This window comes from Pimephales promelas, chromosome 17 (assembly GCF_988280905.1).
Source record: "Pimephales promelas chromosome 17, fPimPro1.hap1.1, whole genome shotgun sequence".
Taxonomy (NCBI): domain Eukaryota; kingdom Metazoa; phylum Chordata; class Actinopteri; order Cypriniformes; family Leuciscidae; genus Pimephales; species Pimephales promelas.
In genome coordinates this window covers 15,142,719-15,161,066 of record NC_142785.1, presented here as the reverse complement: position 1 = coordinate 15,161,066, position 18,348 = coordinate 15,142,719, and the positions used below count along the sequence as shown (strand labels likewise).

At 37.0% G+C, this 18,348-nt stretch overlaps 1 protein-coding gene across 1 annotated transcript; it reads left to right on the top strand.

Moving 5' to 3' along the window:
- Nucleotides 1–279: 279 nt before the first annotated feature.
- Nucleotides 280–18,101, top strand: fra10ac1 (FRA10A associated CGG repeat 1). The gene is made up of 14 exons (XM_039664735.2): nt 280–379; nt 1,645–1,724; nt 2,232–2,324; nt 2,424–2,469; nt 3,074–3,150; nt 3,312–3,395; nt 3,487–3,571; nt 4,352–4,397; nt 14,011–14,124; nt 15,957–15,999; nt 16,082–16,218; nt 16,538–16,582; nt 16,806–16,887; nt 17,005–18,101. Exons 1-14 carry the CDS (start codon nt 341–343, stop codon nt 17,045–17,047), a joined length of 1,014 nt encoding a protein of 337 aa, XP_039520669.1. The 5' UTR covers nt 280–340; the 3' UTR covers nt 17,048–18,101.
- Nucleotides 18,102–18,348: the final 247 nt, after the last annotated feature.

The following is an 18,348-nucleotide window of genomic DNA, read 5'->3' as shown; positions in this document are numbered from 1 at the left end:
CCCCCTTACCCCCTCCAATTTCCAGTCACTGAATCTTACACCAATTTCTCATGTAAACAATTGTCTCTTTGAAACAAAGAACAACAATAGCCTACAAAATCCTGTCACTTTTGGTTTTTACACATTCAGGTGTAGATCTGTAGTTTTAATATAAATAAAAAAAACTATTCAGACTCCATTGTAATGTAATATTCACACAAATTGAGACAAAGGGATTGACCTTGATAGTTCCCATCAAACGCAACAAAACACAAGCATTGTGAAGATACCTTTGTTTTTACCACGTGCTTATACGTCATCATTTCGCGCCGGTTGAAGGTTCAGCGGCATGTAAACACAGATGAGCGGCTCGGACAAACCAGCGCTAGACCTTGTTAAGGTAGTTTATAAGTCACAAATTATGCACAGGAATATGAAAATTTTGTTTAATTTGAGTGCTTTGATGTAGGAGCTTGTCATGCGTGACGTGAAAGTAAAGGTTATATTTACTCATATCGCACATTCCCTGTATTAATAACAGGAATGCACGTGCTTTTAAATGTAGATTGAATACGACTAATAATAAGTATTAAATGCTGTTTGTTACCTTGAAGAAAAACATAACATTCGTTTGCGCAATAAACCGTAAAGCATGACATACGATATTGTACCTTTAATATATAGCATTATATGTTGCGGATGTTGTTATTTACATGGCCAAAAATTAAAAGGAAATTCTTATAGCATATAACTGAAATCAAATCAAATGATTTTCATAAACGTATAACACAGTTATTACACAAAATGAAACTAAATATCAATTATTAGCATAATAACTATCAGTAAACATGTTTTATAAAGAGAAGATACAGATCAAACTGTGGGGGGAAAACAATAAACGTAAAAAAAAAAATGCATGATTGACTGAAATTGTTATTATAAATAATATAATACTGTCTTTTTTTAATAACTTATAAATGCCACTGCATATTTTGATATGCTACTCATAAGCATATATTTACTATTATTGTTGTTAGATAATACATCATGCTCAAAATAATTTATTGTAATGATTTTCCTTTCAGTCTTTGTTGAAAAGCTCATAAAGATGTTTCTTTATTGCATTCTATGGATTTTTCACACAGCCGTTTGAGAACAGTAAAGTGCCTGTCCTGATCACTGCAGTGCAACTCCTTCAGTGCTTTCATTTTTACCATTTTTCGGAATGAAAGACCAATTGTTCTGGATTTCCTGTCACTGAATCTTTACCGATTTCTGATAAGAACAAGAATTATGACCCAAATAATAAAGGCAGTGTCAGAACTGACCCTCACGTGTTGTGTCCTGCTGCCGTCGACTCTGGGTGTTCTGTTTCCTGTGCTGTGCTGAAGTGGCATCATGGCAGCTGACTCAGTGTATGAACTCAGTGTATCAGTGGCAGCTGACTGAGTGTATCAAGCACAAGTACTTTCCATCTTTGCTGTGGTCAGCTGGCTCATCTTCCCTTTTCCTCCTGTTCTTGTTTAGTATACAAATCACCATGTTGGCATTTCACAGATATTAACAAATATTTAATACCAGGTTAGCAACCTTCACACTGTTGTTGGTGATTCTATGCATTTTGTGTAATCAGTGTACCTTTTTTGTGCTATGATGATGTTTTAGGTCCATGGAGGCGGAGGGTATGACTCTGATTTCAGTGATGATGATGGTGGCGGAGGGCAGTCCAAATATGATGAGAAAAGGTGAGATTTTGTTTAATATCGCTAACAAAAAATGCTTTTTGGTATCATATTTTTCAGCATAGCATGTCGATCATGTAGAAATTATGTTTTTTAAAGTCTCTTCTGCTCACCAATGCTGCATTATTTAATGAAACATATAGTAAAACCATTAATATAGTGAAATATTATTACTACTTAAAATAACGCTTTTCTTTTTAAATATATTTTAAAATTTAATTAACTCCTCTTAATGGCTAATCAGCGTTAGAATGATTTCTGAAGGATCATGTTCCACTGATGACTGGAGTAATGATGACAATAAATTACATTGTAAAATATATTACAATAGAAAACAGTTATTTTAAAAATGTAATAATATTTCACAATATTACTGTTTCTTTTTTACTGTATTTTTGCCTTGGTGAATTTCTATACATGTAAGCAACAGAAAATAACAGAATATAATTAGAAAGAATGTAATTAATTAGCATTTTAAGTGCTGATCATCCTTTGTGTTTTTGGTTTTAGGGCAGGTCAAGATGAGCTGTTACAGAAGCCATTCCAGAAAGGTCGACACACCAAGGTGCCCCATAAAAATGTTGCTGCCCATGAATGGGACAGGTACTGCTTTTGTCCATCAAAATATCAAAGTATATAGTAAAAATATTAAAGTATATTGCATGGTGAAATAAATTTTGCTGATTTTTTTTTCCCTGACAGAGAGGAAGCCAGAAACAGACGGCAACACCTGATATCAATGAACGCTGTATCCTGTCAATGGTTGTTTTTCACAAAATCGAGTGGCACAAGCAGATTTGCAGCTTTTGAAAAGCTCTGCATTTCTTTGTTTTGTCTCATTTTACATCCTATGATTTCATCTTGTTGGACTGAGAGACCGGATGAAACTATGTAATAAAGTTTTGATTAAAATGCATCGTATAAAGGCCCAGTTACACCAAGAACAGTAACTATAAAGATATTTGCGTCTGCTCCATCGTTCTGTTAGGGTTAGTTATAAAAACCTATTATAAACACACTGCGGGTTTGTCATATGCCACTTTAGAGCTCATTAAAGCAGGATGGATTCTGATTGGCTGTCAGTGTGTTTATCGTTCATCAGCTGGAAAAATATTTCTTGTGATTTCAACTATATAGTTTCTCAGTGCTATCATTATATTGGTGGTGTGACTATATTTAGAACTATATCTTTATAATACTATACTATATTACTATACTATAGTTATCGTTCTTAGTGTGAACGAGCCTGGAAGTGTATTTTTTTGGAAAGTTTGACCTTATAATAGGATAGGATAAAAGGATAAATATTTTTTCTTCCGAGTGGCAAAAAATTCTTAACAGTATTTTGTCAGTTTGAACGTCACAAGAAGTTTGTCAGCGACTACATTCTGTATTATGGAGGGAAGATGGAGGACCTCAGACGATCCACGTGAGCAATTTACTTAATCTGTCTTTTATAGAAACACTGTCACTCTTATGAAAACTAATGAACATTTGCAGTTTTTTTTAAAATGAAATAAGTAGTGCACACTTATTTCAGGTTAGCTGCTTTGATAGATGCTGATTGGAAGCGTGTGTTTCCATACGCAGGTCTAGAGATAAGACAGATCTGGATGTGGTGAAAGAGAATCACCGTTTCCTGTGGAGAGAAGAGGATGAGGAGAATATGACATGGTAATGTCTGCTTATCTCTATTTTTATTTTATTTTAATCTTGACCGTTGTTCAAAAATTTGTTTGTGACAAATTTTCTGAACTGTTTATAGGGAGCAAGAGCTCGCAAAGAAGTACTACGATAAGCTGTTCAAGGAGTACTGTATCGCAGACCTTAGCAGATACAAGGAAAATAAGGTTAGCCTTTTCTTTTTTAACCCTGTAAAGCCTGATGTATGACATACAAGTCAGAAAAGTTTGCATTACTGCAATGTGTTTTATGTTTTGTATCATATTTGATTCACCAGGCTCATATAGTATGATATAATGAAAATATGAAGCTCACACTTCAACTCAGAAACACCTCAATTTTATTCAGAAGCCCAAAAGCAAAAATATGCAATTTGATGCTGTTATTTATATAGCCAAAAATCTAAAAAGTGAAATTGAAATTCTGATTGCTTTTTAACACTATTGCATATTTACATAAAATGCATGTAAATATGAGTTGTTTACATATGATATGTTTTAAGATATAAGATATTTAAATGCTTACTTTTATGATCAAAGCTCTGTAGTTTTAATTGTGGAGGCAAAACATATAATACAATACAATGATGATTGAGAGTTGAATAAATGATTTTTTTTTTTAAATAAAGGAAATAATGTTTTTTTTTTCTAAATAATAATTCTCAATATAATCAATTACATCTAAGTTGCTTCAGTCCAGTAAGTGTTCATCTTGAAATATTACTAACAATAAAAAGGCTTTTTATTATATAGCCTTTAACTTACTTGCTAAAAAAGTATAAACTATCAATCGTTGCTATAGATTGTTCTGGTTGATAATTTTGAGGCATTAGAAATTCACAGATCAAATATGATACTACAGCGATCAATGTTTATAATGTTAAATACTTTTCTGGGCATGTTATCTTTTAGTATATTAAATGCTCATTCTTCATTTTCTGTTACTAGTTTGGATTTCGGTGGCGCATTGAAAATGAAGTAGTATCTGGAAAAGGTAATTCAAAAACATTTTTCTACTTCTATACTTGTATATAAAACTTTTAGGCCTGGTTACACAGACAGGGCTTTGATTAAGCCAGGATTAGGCCTTAGTTAAACTAAGACATTTAAGTAGTTTTAATAAACGTGCCTTAGAAAACAATAATCCTGGTGTACATCTTTAGACAAAACAATCAAACTGACATTTTTAATGTCAGTGAAAGTTGCTTTCAGTTAAAACAGCTCAAACCATGCATTTTAGTCTCAGACTAGGCTCAAGCCTTCTCTGCGAAACCGAGCATTTATATGTTCACATACTTGAAGTACAGTATCCTGGTTGGTTGCATAAAGAACAAAATTTGTCTAAAATTCAGAGCAAAATCAAAACAGTACTGTTCTCAGCCACTAGGTGGTGATGCAGTTTTATCTTGTGTAAAATAACATCCTCATCCTGATCATGATCCTGACCAAACTAGGGATGGACTGGGACTGAAAACAGCTTTAGTGTGCTGATAAATAGATGTTGCAGAATTGCAAAAAGAAAGCACAGTTAATTTACATAATACATAAATTATTCAACTTTTAAGTAAACTGATCAGATAGTAAAGGCTTGACCATAAATACAATTATTTCCCCCTTTAAATGGATACTCCACTTTTTTTTGGAAATAGGCTCATTTTACAACTTCCCCAGAGTTAAACAGTTGAGTTTTACCATTTTCGAATCCATTCAGCCGATTTTCTGATGTTTAGAAGAATATCAGTAACCAGACAGTTTCTGGTCTCATTGACTTCCATAGTAGTGTACATTTGATTTGATTACATTTTTATTTAATTTGAGTAAGTAGTAAATGTTGAAGATGCTTCATGAATTAGCTTGTTTCTTTTTTTTCTTTTTTTTTAATAATATTGACATTTCTTTCCAGAGTAATTTAATATTAGATTATTATTGTTTAGCATATAGAAATTTCTATGACAGTGACCTAATTGTAAGGTTGTGTTACCTTTGCCTGTGTCATAACAAAAATCAATGATTTTGTTGTCTCTGGTTCATGGTTCACGGTTATGTTATCTTAGTAGGTAAACAAGGGTGAAGTACGTGTTACAATCATCAAAATTACACACACACACAAAAAAAACAGATCCATGCAGAGGTCCTTAAACGATTGATCATATGGTCACACGCTGTCACGCTTGTATGTAAGAGACTAGCAAAGCATATATTAAAAAATATACAGCTTTATAATGGGAGTGAATGGTACCATTTTTTAAAACTCAAAAAGCTTATCCATCCTTCATTAAAGTAATCCATATGACTCCAGTGAGTTAATAAAGGCCTCAGAAGAAAAAAACAATCCATATTTACAACTTACATTACATTATACTTACTTAATATTTACAAACTACAATACCTAACTTCCGGTAATGGCTGAACGCGAGTCGAGTTCTGGCAGAAGAGTGACCTCAACGTGGAAGCACAGAGGATAGAGCAAAACAAAACACCAGTCATGAATTAAAGTCTAAAATGAGAATTTTTAAAGAGAAATGTCGGAGAAGCTTGAGTTTGTTGCTCAGTCCTATGTGTTTTAACCACAATAGGCGTCTACTCTCACCTAATCTTAAGCTACCCCTACTTCCTACGTCATACGCCAGAACTCGACTCTCTCATGAACGCGCGGACGGACGTTACCGGAAGCTAGTGACTACAGTTTATAAAGTTATAAAATGGATATTTTTCTTACAAAAATGCAGTGCTTTGCTTCAAAAGGCCTTTATTAACACCTGAAGCCGTATGGATTACTTTTATAATGGATGGATGCGCTTTTTTGGGCTTCAAAAAACGGTACTGTTCATTCAAACAGTTCATTAATTCCCATTATAAAGCTTGGAAAAGCCAGGATATTCTTTAAAGGGGTCTTGGTTAAAGAGTGGTACGGTTTTTGTTGTTTTTCTTATACATTTTTGAAACATAATACACTATTTAATCATGATATTTGTTGAAAAACTATGGTAATACAAACATTAATTGATCACAAAAGCATAGTTAATTATCCTAAGAGGTGGTGAACAGTCTTTCAAAAGCAAGAGCTTACGAAAGGTTCAGAAAACACTACATATACTGTACACTAATAGTTAGAAGCTGAGCGGAGGCAAGGTGGAAAAAAACGGGTAACGCGAACGATTTTCTAACGCAGCTCAACCAGGCCTCATCCACTTTTCTGTGTGTTCAGAGGGCGGGGATTATTTAAATTATGTTATGATGACATTAGGATTTTTCAATGCCCAGAAAAAAACGCGTTGTAGACCAAACAAATCGTTTCCGGGAGTTCTTGGAAAGTGGATTCTGTTAAAGCCACACTTTGTAACTTTTTAACCTTTATAATATATTACCAAAACCCATTGAGATGGTACATCGACTTACAATAGGTTGAATGACACGTCTGCCGTAGCCTGAAGGTGTCTGTATCGGTTTTACTGGCACTATGTAACTTCAGGTTTCGGGTAGGAACCCGAGCACAAAAAGCACTACAAAATTCGACCGCTTTACGGCATACGTCACTTCTCCCACCACCCATAACTTCCTCAGATTCTGACGTGAGTGCTCAACTCGCGTTTGATTGCCATCTGTATGTTTTCGTCATGGCCGAACAACAGCTACAAGGAAGAAGGCAACAGTTTTATCAGAGGAAACTAAAAAAAGAAAAGGGGAGAGTGACAAATTAAAAGCCAAGACGAGGATTAACATTGGTCCAGCTTTCGCTTCGCATGATCACTGGCGTGAGCGGAAGGGTGCTCGACCGATGCGGACACTTGCCTGCACACAAATGCCGTTTCCGGCCACAGCCGATGGTGTTAATAAAATGCCCACAGACCAGTGTTCATTTCTACAACCAAACACAGCCTGCCTCAGTGCAGGGCTCGCACAAATAAAATCGACTCATGTCAAATATAACGTTACATTAAATGTAGTGAACGTGCCCACGACTCAGTAGTACCCACAAACACTAACATTACACACCACATGTCCCACGGTTTCTGTAAAAATAAACCAACACCAACGTTACAGTCAGCTCAGGCCGACGGTGTTTTCAGTGCAGTGAATGTGCCCGCTGTCCCGCGCCCACATTGACTCACAGACATGATGATAAGGGCTCCCACAGGACCCCACAGGGCTCACCCCGCTCGCTCTCTCTGCTATAAGGGAATCGAGCGAGGCAAGGCTGCCCGGCCCGCCTCAAACACTCCAAGCACACAATCTAAAGACACCGGAGGCTGACCGGTTGACTGTTTGTTGAATTTGCGACAGTGCTGCGGAGGGACGCTAGACGTGAAAGTTACAGGTCGAGCGCCTCTAGTGGCCAAAAATTCCAAAGTGTTGCTTTAAAGCTGCAGTCCAGCATTTTTCCTCTTTGTCGCCATCTCTGTTCGAAATCTGCAATTTCAGTCATTTGCGGAATTATCAACTTTACGTGATTTGTACTTCGACACCCTCGACACGGTACAGTGTGGATGAACACAATGTTTGAGGAAAGTGTGTGGCTGTCAGTCACCGCTCCGGTTAAAATTTTGGGGTGAACTAACTCTTTAATGAAATGGTCTTGATAGCTTTAGGGAAAATTGGGCAGTGGATTTTCTAGTTCCCAGCATGCTCTGCACAGGACTGGTTAAGGAGAATAAATGTTGAAATTAAGTATTAATTTGCTTGTTTTTTAGTGAAACGAACGGCTCTTTAATGTTTATTGCCATTATGCTTGACATTTTGACAAAAGAGTTTCTGTAATGTTGAAATCGTATACCATTGTGTTGAAGAATAGACTACAATACATGATGGTAAACACTACTGACTCTAAGCAATGAATAATATCTTACTTATTTGTTAAATGTGCATGCTAAATAAGTTACATGTAGCATGTGCTATGAGACCTGTGCATTTAGATAAGATCAATTGGTTCCAGGGCAACAAATCAAGTAGCTGGGGCGACTTAAAAAATGTGTTTGTCTCAAATTATTTAGTTCCTCTAACTCAATATATTTTGTTGGTGAACAGAATTTACTTCGAAGTTGTCGTAACTAAAAAATAATTATGCAAACGCTTGCGTTAATTTTTGTTGTTGTTGTTGTTGAACCAACACATTTTTTTAGATTGAGTGGGATTGGAATTAATGTCAAGCTTTAAAATATTTTTTGCTGAGTATTTAATTGCTGAGAAATCTGGGACCCACACAAATAATGTGTCGAATGAGGAGAGTTTTTTGAAGGTCTCACCCACCCACAACATCCTTGCATCATAGTGGCAAGTTTTGCATTGGTAAACGCCACTCGCATTTTCTTTAGAGAATATGAAACTCATACAGGTCAATGCACATTTCGTTAATATCTCTACCAGCTTGTTTGCTCGGCTGCTGAGGGACATTCTAACAGGTCTCTCAGGAGTTCGTCATGAGGAGTTCCCATCTGCTGGGCATTATTTCACAGTTTAGCATTATAAGGGCTTCCCTGAGACTCCTAATGAGGGCTAACCCTGATGCGTTTTGTCATTTCTCCAAAGACGCTGTTTGTCAGCTTCACTGGCTTTAACAGCTTCAGTGATGCTCACACGAGCTTAGTTGCAGCGGCATGTACGTCATCAGAGAGACGGGGTAATGAGGCACCGCATTAACCCTTAACTTTCAACCTTAAAACCCCTTTTTTCTCTTTAAATTCGTATTATTCGACATATTAAAATGATCTTTCTATTTAAAAGGTATCTTAACTGCTCGTTAATGCAAAAATCTAGTCAGCCAATTACATGTGAGCAACTCAATGCATTTAATGATGTAGACATGGTCAGGATGATCTGCTGAAGTTCAAACTGCTCAAACTTCAGAAACTGTAAACCCTAGAAATGGTTGTGCATTAAAACCCCAGTAGATCAGCAGAGAAGTGTCTGAAAAACAGAAAATTGAAAACTGCATGTACCAAAAGCATGGTGAGTATGGAAGCTTGTTTCCACAATGGAATTACAAAATTAAAAAAGGTAATTGTATCTCACAATTCTAACCTTTTTCGGGGTTTTTTAAGCAATTATTTTTCACAATTCCATGTTTATAACTTGCAGTTCTGACTTTCTTTTATTGTGAGATTAAAAAGTCACAATTACCTTTTTATTTTTTTATTCTGTGGCAGAAACAAGCTTTCATAGGTGGGCCATTTTTGACCTGTAGGAATATCTCTTCCTTTGTACAGATTTTCCCCCACTCGAAGTAAGGTCCAATTAACGGGTTAATCTGCATGTGCAACGTGAGGATGATACCTCAGTCATTCTCTCTGCCGCGAGATCATCTGCCAGCTACGTCAAAGCTCAAGCCTTTCTCAAAGTTGCAACATGACGTAGTCATTCTAAACAGAGCCAATTTGCATAGCTTTTTCAAGTGCAAATTGAACACATTTGGTCTGGAAATGACTAAAAAATGCTTCCTGTTTCTGGGTAACTTCCAGGATAAGAGTTTTTCTTTCCTGAAAAGTTATTTACAAATGAAACTTATTCACAGAGAGGGATTTCCATACCGAACATACCTGGAAGACCTAATAATATCAATCTCAGAAATGTGAGTGTTGTAAACCTTAAAGCAATTCACTTTCAAACAGAAGTGTTGTAAGGCTCAGGGCGACTGGCCAAAGCCAATCCAGGCAGCACACTGTCCGAGGTGTGGGAAGCCTGTCATAAAAACTCCCCGATGACGCACTTTTCTGGAGGATCCCCTTGTAAACCTTCTGGGGCTAACGTCAGCCCAATGATATCTGAGGTGAAATGCCAGGCCAAGGTCATGGGAGAAGAGTGGCTTTTGCTCTGTCTGTCTGTCAGTAACGGTGCGTAAAATCAGACGACAGTAGGCATGTAGTAGATCGTGTGCAACAGGTTTTGAGCAAAGTTTTGATCATGTTGATAATTTGTATCAACATAACATAACATAAAAATTGGAAAGAAATCCAAGTCCAGGCACTCAGGGTTACAAAAGTGAAAAAGGCCTTTATTAAACAATCGGATTGGATTAAACAAATGGATTGTTTAATAAAGGCCTTTTTCACTTTTGTAACCCTGAGTGCCTGGACTTGGATTTCTTTCCAATTTTTATGAACTTTCAACCCTTCCAAGAGCACCAGAGGATACAAGGGACACCAGCAGCGCTCCAGCTTCCATTTTTTTAGTATAACATAACATAATTTGATCATGTTGATAAAGAGTCCTTACACTGTCTAAACCAGACATGAGCAGATATAACCCATTATAATCAGTGATGCTGTCTACACTGGATGTGTCATGACATGACAGATCTATTTCTGTTCCGGATAACAAAATACTTTGAAATCAAATACTTCCCTACTGTATAGTAGGCGAAAAACAGTATGCCAGCATACAATAAAACAGCTGACAAGAAGTCCCCAGACTACTTCCGACAAAATTCTGAAGTGTGCTTGTGATGGACACTTTACTATCCCATGAGGCCTCAAAAGAGGATTTATGAATAGCAGTGAAGCAACGCTATTAGGTTACATGATAATGACAACACAGTAAGTGTAGCATGTCCGGATTACATTCATAGAACATACGGTTGCACTTTATTTTACAGTATGTGAATTTACAGTGTAGTTCCCTTAGAAACTACTGGGTTATATAAGGTAACTACAGGGTTTAAGGTTAGGTTAAGGAGTAGGTTTAGTAATTGTAATTATTACTTTAAAGGGATTCTATGCAGTTTTTTTAGCTTAACTGAACTGCTTCGGAGTTATTGAAATGGTTATATGACTTTTTTCGGGTTGAAATAAGTCAGTATCGCGTTATTTCAGCTCTCGCGATGTAACATGTTCCTTTACGGCACTGCACACATCCCCATCCAGGATCAAGGTAGAGAGGGATGGAGTTTGTCACACTATCGTCATGGCTGACCCGGCATATAAGATGCAGAAAGATAGAAAAGCAGTGTCGGAGGAACAGAGAAAGAGGAAACTACCCATTGAAACATCTCGCGGCACAGATATACCAATACAAACAAATAAAACATCTCCAGGTAACTCTAGTAGAACATTCATTTCGTTCGTTTGTTAAATAAGAGGCGATCTGAAATGTGTTTTTGAAATCAAGTGACCAAAGTGCTCGTTGCCACTGCGATCAGTGGCGCAGATACAGGCTACGTCCACATTAATCCGGATACATTTGAAAACTGGGTTTTCGTTCAAAAACGCTCTCCGTCCACACTAGCGTTTTCAGCCGTTTTCCGACAATTCAGTGTGGATGAGAAACTTCTAAATTCACTTTACTGCGTATGCGTGAAACTTCACAAAAGCTCACTGAGATAATAATGTTATCGCACAATAACAGGATAATTTTATATAGCAAAATATCTCAACATCACTGATGCACCCAGGTCGCATTCAGTCACCCTATGTTTGGTCTAAAATGCAACTGCTCTCCTGTTTTGCCGCAGGACACCAAATGTAAGTACATTATCTGTCATCTTTGTAGTGCTATGAAGAATAGCACATATTAAGTAACATAGAAAGTAACATATTTTAGCAATAGTGTAAAATGAATAACACATAACAGGCACAATACCGATAAACATGAATATCTATTGGTACCAGGGCCTGAAATTAACACCCGACCACCTGCCAAATGCGGGTGAATTTTGCTATTGGCGGGTAACACCGTCAATCTACCTGCCACATTGGCGGGTAGCCAATGAGAATTGTGAGTGATTCATTAGGATTTTTACATTTCAACGAAGTCCGCTATTGCGGTGGACTTTAGCTAAAATGTGGCGGCACATTACTGGGGTAAAGAGGCCAGCTGAAACAAAACAAACAGCCAACAAAAAGATGAGGATGAGAAAAAGAAAAGTAAAGAAGACATTTTAATACAAAGTGAACAATCGGCGGCAATGGCAAGGTTCGTGAGCGGCTGATTTATGACAGCGACTGTTGTTTCGTAACGTTCATGCGATCAGAAAGAAGATGAGGCTCTTTTTCTGACTAACGTTACGTGTGCGAGTATGAAACTGTTGATGAGATGGGATGAGATAATGTAATGCGTCGCTGTTGTAGGTTAAAGTACAATGACAGTTGCACAGATGTGTGTGCGTGTGCAACTGTGCATGTTGGGAGTTGGGAACCGGTGAAAATGTCCGGTACCCGGTAATTTTATCAGTAATAACATTATTAATTTAGTTCATATTTAACCGTTCCTGAACGCTGTAACTAAAAGCTGTTAAGAGTAAGACCTGTACGTGACTAAATCCGCCATCAACACAGCCGCGTGTGATTTGTTTACGAGCTGCGGTAGGTCTATCTGTTGAGTATATACTATGTTGTGTGTGTGTCTGTCAAAATCAATGAATAAAAAGATTTTTTTTTTAAATGTATGTTATTAGAGTTATTATTACTTGACAGCACTAAAATGTGTGTTCTTACAAGTTAAAGAACAATATTGTGAAATTCCCGTTTTTTTTTTTTTTTTTTTTTTACGTTTATGAGGCAAAAAAAAAATGGCTGGTAAAAAGTCTCTGTGGCGGGTGAATTTTTAAATCCACCTGCCACAGTGGCCGGTGGCCGAAAAAATTAACTTCAGGCCCTGATTGGTACTACATGAATCACATGACTAAACTTACGTCATCGTTTAGAAATACCTCCGGTTTCACTGTCCACACTACAACGCGAAAACGGCGTTTTCGAATGTATCCACTTTGGAGAGCATTTTCCAAACGATACGTTTTTATTGACTTAAAACTGCGTCTTAGTGTGGACGGAAGGCCAAAACGGAGAGAAAAATATACGTTTTCAAACGAAAACGTATTAGTGTGGACATGGCCACAGTGTTCTGTTGTGACTCGCATAGTCTTCACACGGACGCGCGCTTCAATCCGTTGCGGAGAACGAGAGACTCACTATATTTGTTATGGTGAAATCACAAAACCTCATGCACAAATAAACGTGTCCCTGCTTGATATACAACCATTTAAAAACAATCAGTTTTGATGAGGAAAATAAACTACACTACTAATGCGGATTAAAACCCAGAACTTTTGACACGCTTGGAAAAAAGTTCTGCCACTAGACCATTAAAGTTCATGGGGATAACTGTTGGATCTATGTAATTAATCCAATGAAAATTCTCACCACTAACAACATATATTAGATCTCATTAAACAACAAATTAAACACAATGTACTATTGTATACTATGTCACACGTCACGCTCTGCGTGAGTGGTATTTACGACAGTAACGTTAAATACAAGTACTCCGGGTCGCTGTTTGACAAAAACGGAATTCCTGCATGGTGTCCCTTTAATTATGCATATCAAATGTACATGCGAAACAGGACTGTAAAATAAAGTGCTACCAAACAAACTCTTTAACAGTCGTGAAGTAAGTTCAAATTCAAGTGTAGTATTAACTCGATTTCGGATGCATGGTTTTTGCCACGCGTCCAGTGTAGACACCCTCCAGCTGTTGTGGCCAGTGTAGTCACATTTGTAATAAAAATGATACAGTATGATTTACTGGGATTGATCATGGTCTGAAGTTTATATTCTATTTCTTATGTACAGTATGTTCGATGCAACTCACATGTGGATATATTCTTAATCACACAGGCCAGTTCTTTTGCGGCAACAAGCGCTGTGAGAGTAAGGAGGGTCTGAAGAGCTGGGAGGTGAATTTTGCCTATGTGGAGCAAGAGGAGAAGAGGAACGCCCTGGTGAAACTGCGTGAGTGCCCGAGCTGCGAAACCACGTGGCCGTCTAAACCTTGCATGCTGTAATCCCCCTCCGCTCACAGGACACGGGGGTAGAGCTAATCTAATCAGCCTGGATTTAGGGAAGCCCAAGTCTCTATTTGTGAGACTGCCTTGTTTTAACTGTTATCATAGCATGCTTATTGTTGAATGCTACTTATCCTCAACTGTCTACAGTGCATTTAAATGCCTTTGAAATATTATACCAAATAGGGGTCCAAAAGTCTGAGACCAAAATAAACATTTATTTTAAAATCTAAATTATACCTGGAAAAAGGTTTTAGCATTCTGATTTAAAAAAAGAAAGATACACAACCTATTGAGCATACGAAATGTTAAGAAAATATTAATTCTGTACCAATCAAATTATAATTTTGTTTACTTTGTTGTGAACTTCATAATTTTTTTTCTAGTTAAACTTTTACTCAAATTGTCATGCTGATAATATATTATCATATAGCCTGTCAGATTCCCACAAGTAGGATTTTATTGCCATTTCCCCCATCACATTTAGTAATCATCCTCATGATACGATACACAATACATGGCTCCAGATACAGATAATACATCAATTCTGCGATAATCAATATATTGCTAGACAATCCTATGATGACACATCACGATATCTGTAGTGTCTAACTATGACAACAAAATGCAAGGTGCAGGTTTTCTCTCTTTAGTCCAAAGTATTAGAAAACAGCACTAAAAGTTTTTCAGTCTGTAAATTAGTGATGGCGATGCAAGTGGCTTTGCATGTTCGTGGTATTACCAGTGCACTTTACTTTTACCAGACAGTTCTTGTATATCGCATACTCTTTGTCAATTTTGTTTGTCCAATCAATGGTATAAAAGCCGAAGTGGGTCCAGAAGTCATGGAGCCATGAAGTAGCGACGCTGGAACCAGGGAAATCTATTAAGAGTTCCTTATTTATATTTCGTATCAGCTATCATTGGAAAGCTTAAACACTCAAAATGTATCCTTTGAAACTTGTTGTGAAATTTATTGGACGTTGCGTTACCACCAAAACAGCACTTTAATTCTTGCTCAAATCGGTGATATGACAGTCAACAATTAAAAAAACTGAGAAAATGTGAAATGAAAATAATGGAACCCTGCTGTAAATAGTTTACTCTGCTATATTTTTTCCCCCAACGGACATTAAGACACTGTTAAAGGGATAGTTCACTTTGAAATTAATTTTTGATATGTTTTAGCTTACCTCAAGGGCATCCAAGATGTAGGTGTCTTTGTTTCCACAGCATTTTCAATTTTGATATGTTTTGGTCAAGCCGTTGTTGTCTGTCAGTCCTATAATGCAGTTTTAGTGGGTCCACCTAAAAGAGCATGCACAGAGAAGTCAAAATTAAACATGATTTAATGATTTGTGAATGTAAGAACACACTGATGGCCTAAGACACGAAACGAGCGTTCTGTGTGAGAAAATGAACATTATTTATATAGTTTTTTTACCTCTTGTTAACAGCCGTCGAACTTTTCTGAATCAGATATCCAACTGAACCGAACTGAACCGTCCCCAGACGTTACGCCGGAAGTGATCTCCCGTCACGCATTGTTTACACAGAGATTTCGGAAGTTTGCCTTTCACTAAACATATTTATATATATCGTCTAACGTTAAATAATACCAAAAATTGTCAAAATTGAAAATGCTGTGGAAACAAAGACACCTACATCTTGGATGCCCTCGAGGTAAGCTAAAACATATCAAAAATTAATTTCAAAGTGAACTATCCCTTTAATGTTGCATTCACTGTTTAATTTTGATATCGTCACATTGTTTTCAAGGTCTGTGTCCAGAGTGTTCATTCAAACTTAACTATCATCACAAGTAAGTACATTCCACCATTACAAACACAATTGAATGTTCAGATATCATCGGGCTGGCTGGAAACGCTTAAACTCTGTTCCAGGAGAAAAGAAGTAACAGGGAAGAAGAGACGGCGATCGAAAGAGAACGTGAACAAGCCACTCTCAAAGAAATCCAAATCGCCCCACTCCAGAAAGAACAAGCGCAAAGACAAGCGCAAACACAAAAAGAGGCGCAAAGGCAAGCATGATTTCTTTGCAGATCAAGCCTCCAGACATTTCTAAGATTCCAAGCTTGTTTGAGCAGGAATCAACTGCATACCTTTGCTTAACTTTAACAGATTTTTTTGGGGCGGTGATTTGCAGTCTTTAAAAGAGAACATACATGTCATGGATTATGATTTAAAGCATTTTGACACAAGTGTTCCTTTCCTAAAGCAGATTAGGCCCATTTGCCGTCTATTTTTGGTCACTCCCAAATCAACACTTGGTTTAAATTCTAGGTTTTATATTTGCAAAAGTTATTTAAAAACAAACATAAAAAACACTTTTCTTTACAGAATACTCATCTTCAAGTTCAGAGGAGTCTCAGGAGTCAGATAAAGGTATGCTTGCCCCTCATTCCCCCAACAATGATGATTGGCCCTCAGGTAGAGAATGTACTCGGTACACCCTAATAAATATGTTCAGACCTCTAACGGTGTGTTCACAACCTGATTGGTCAGCTTTTATTATATATCATGATGTACAGTAATATCTTTTACCACAGTAATTTTATCAGGCAAAAATCCTGATATGAGTCTAATGTGATGTATTTTCCAAACGCAGAAAGTGAGGATGAAGAAGAAGAGGGTCCTTCAGAATCAGAGCACTGGAGAGGTCCAGCTCCCACTGTGGAGGAGAAATCACGGTGCGTAACGGCATTATGATGTATTTTACTCTACACAAACACGAATGTGGGGAGTGTGTCTGTAAATCTTTCTAAAACGGTGCACTGACAAACCTGGTGTGTCTGATTCTCTTTCAGGGAGGAAGAGTTTGATGAGTATTTTGAAGACATGTTTCTCTGAGATTACGAAAGGAGGATCCAAAAGAATCTCATTCCTATGCTTTTCTTTATATACAGATTCATTTAGCTTTTTTTTTTAGAAGTATGTGGTTTGATTAAAATTCACTGATTGTTATAATTAAATCTTTTTTTTTTTTTACATAATTTTCACTGGTCCTCATTTAAGTTGAAATTGTATATGAAGAATTTTATACATGCGTTTGTAACACATCAGGCCTTATTTAAAAAACATTACTAGAATTAATTTCAATGTAAACTCTCTCTCTTTACATATATATATATATATATATATATATATATATATATATATATATATATATATAAAGAGTATATAAATATCAAGTGTTTATATTATCTGACCCGTTAAATGTTGACACAATGGCTGACTGTGACTGATGTGCTGTTTTCTCGGTCGGTTCACCAACGCATAAGCATCAACCACTGACTTTCTGAAATAGACAGGATTTCTATTTTATACCTCACATCAAACTCTCTGCACAAGCTCACGTGGTCACGGGCTAGACTGTCAAACTGTCCCAGGCCTCAGCTTACCTGACGGTGGCTGCCAGCCAATCAATGTGAAGAATCAGGCAGGTAGGGGCAGAAAACCTTTTGTTCAATGAGATCCGTGTCTATTATTCTTCCATATAGACAGATGCCCTTGCGATTGGGCTTTTGTTGCATTTCTGGATTTCCTCAAAACCTAAAATGATAATTGAGGTGTAATTGTAAAAGTTATATTTATAATAAGATCCTCTGAAAGAGAAAAGTCGTTTGTCTCGGCTGTCAGCCAATCACCTGAGCCTCTTTACCTGGGGATGATCCAGCTTTATAAGATAATCCACTGCATGATAGAAAAGTCATGAGAGCTTCCTGACATGCCCTCTAAGCAACCTGACTGGACTGTGCGGTCACCTAACAGCAGATGTGGTCAAAGACTACTCCAGAAAGCTCTGAATAATGGTTTTATTTGTTCACAACATCATTTACAGTATCTTATATGTGTGGTAGTATTCAATAAATAAGAGAATATCAGTTCCATGCTCACTCCAAAAGATGCAGTATATTATTATACACAAGCCTAACAAAGTGTACAAACCTTAAACCTGAGATGAGATTTGCTCACTTTTGGCCTCTACCATCTGATCTGGATTTAGAGGGTTTGACATTTAAATGCAGTTAGTAGTTCCGGTGTAGTTAAACTGCCATGGCCCGTTATTGGATTAAATGCCTTAAAGGGATAGTTCACCTAAAAACGAACATTTTAGCATAATTTACTCACCCTCATGTTGTAACGTTTCT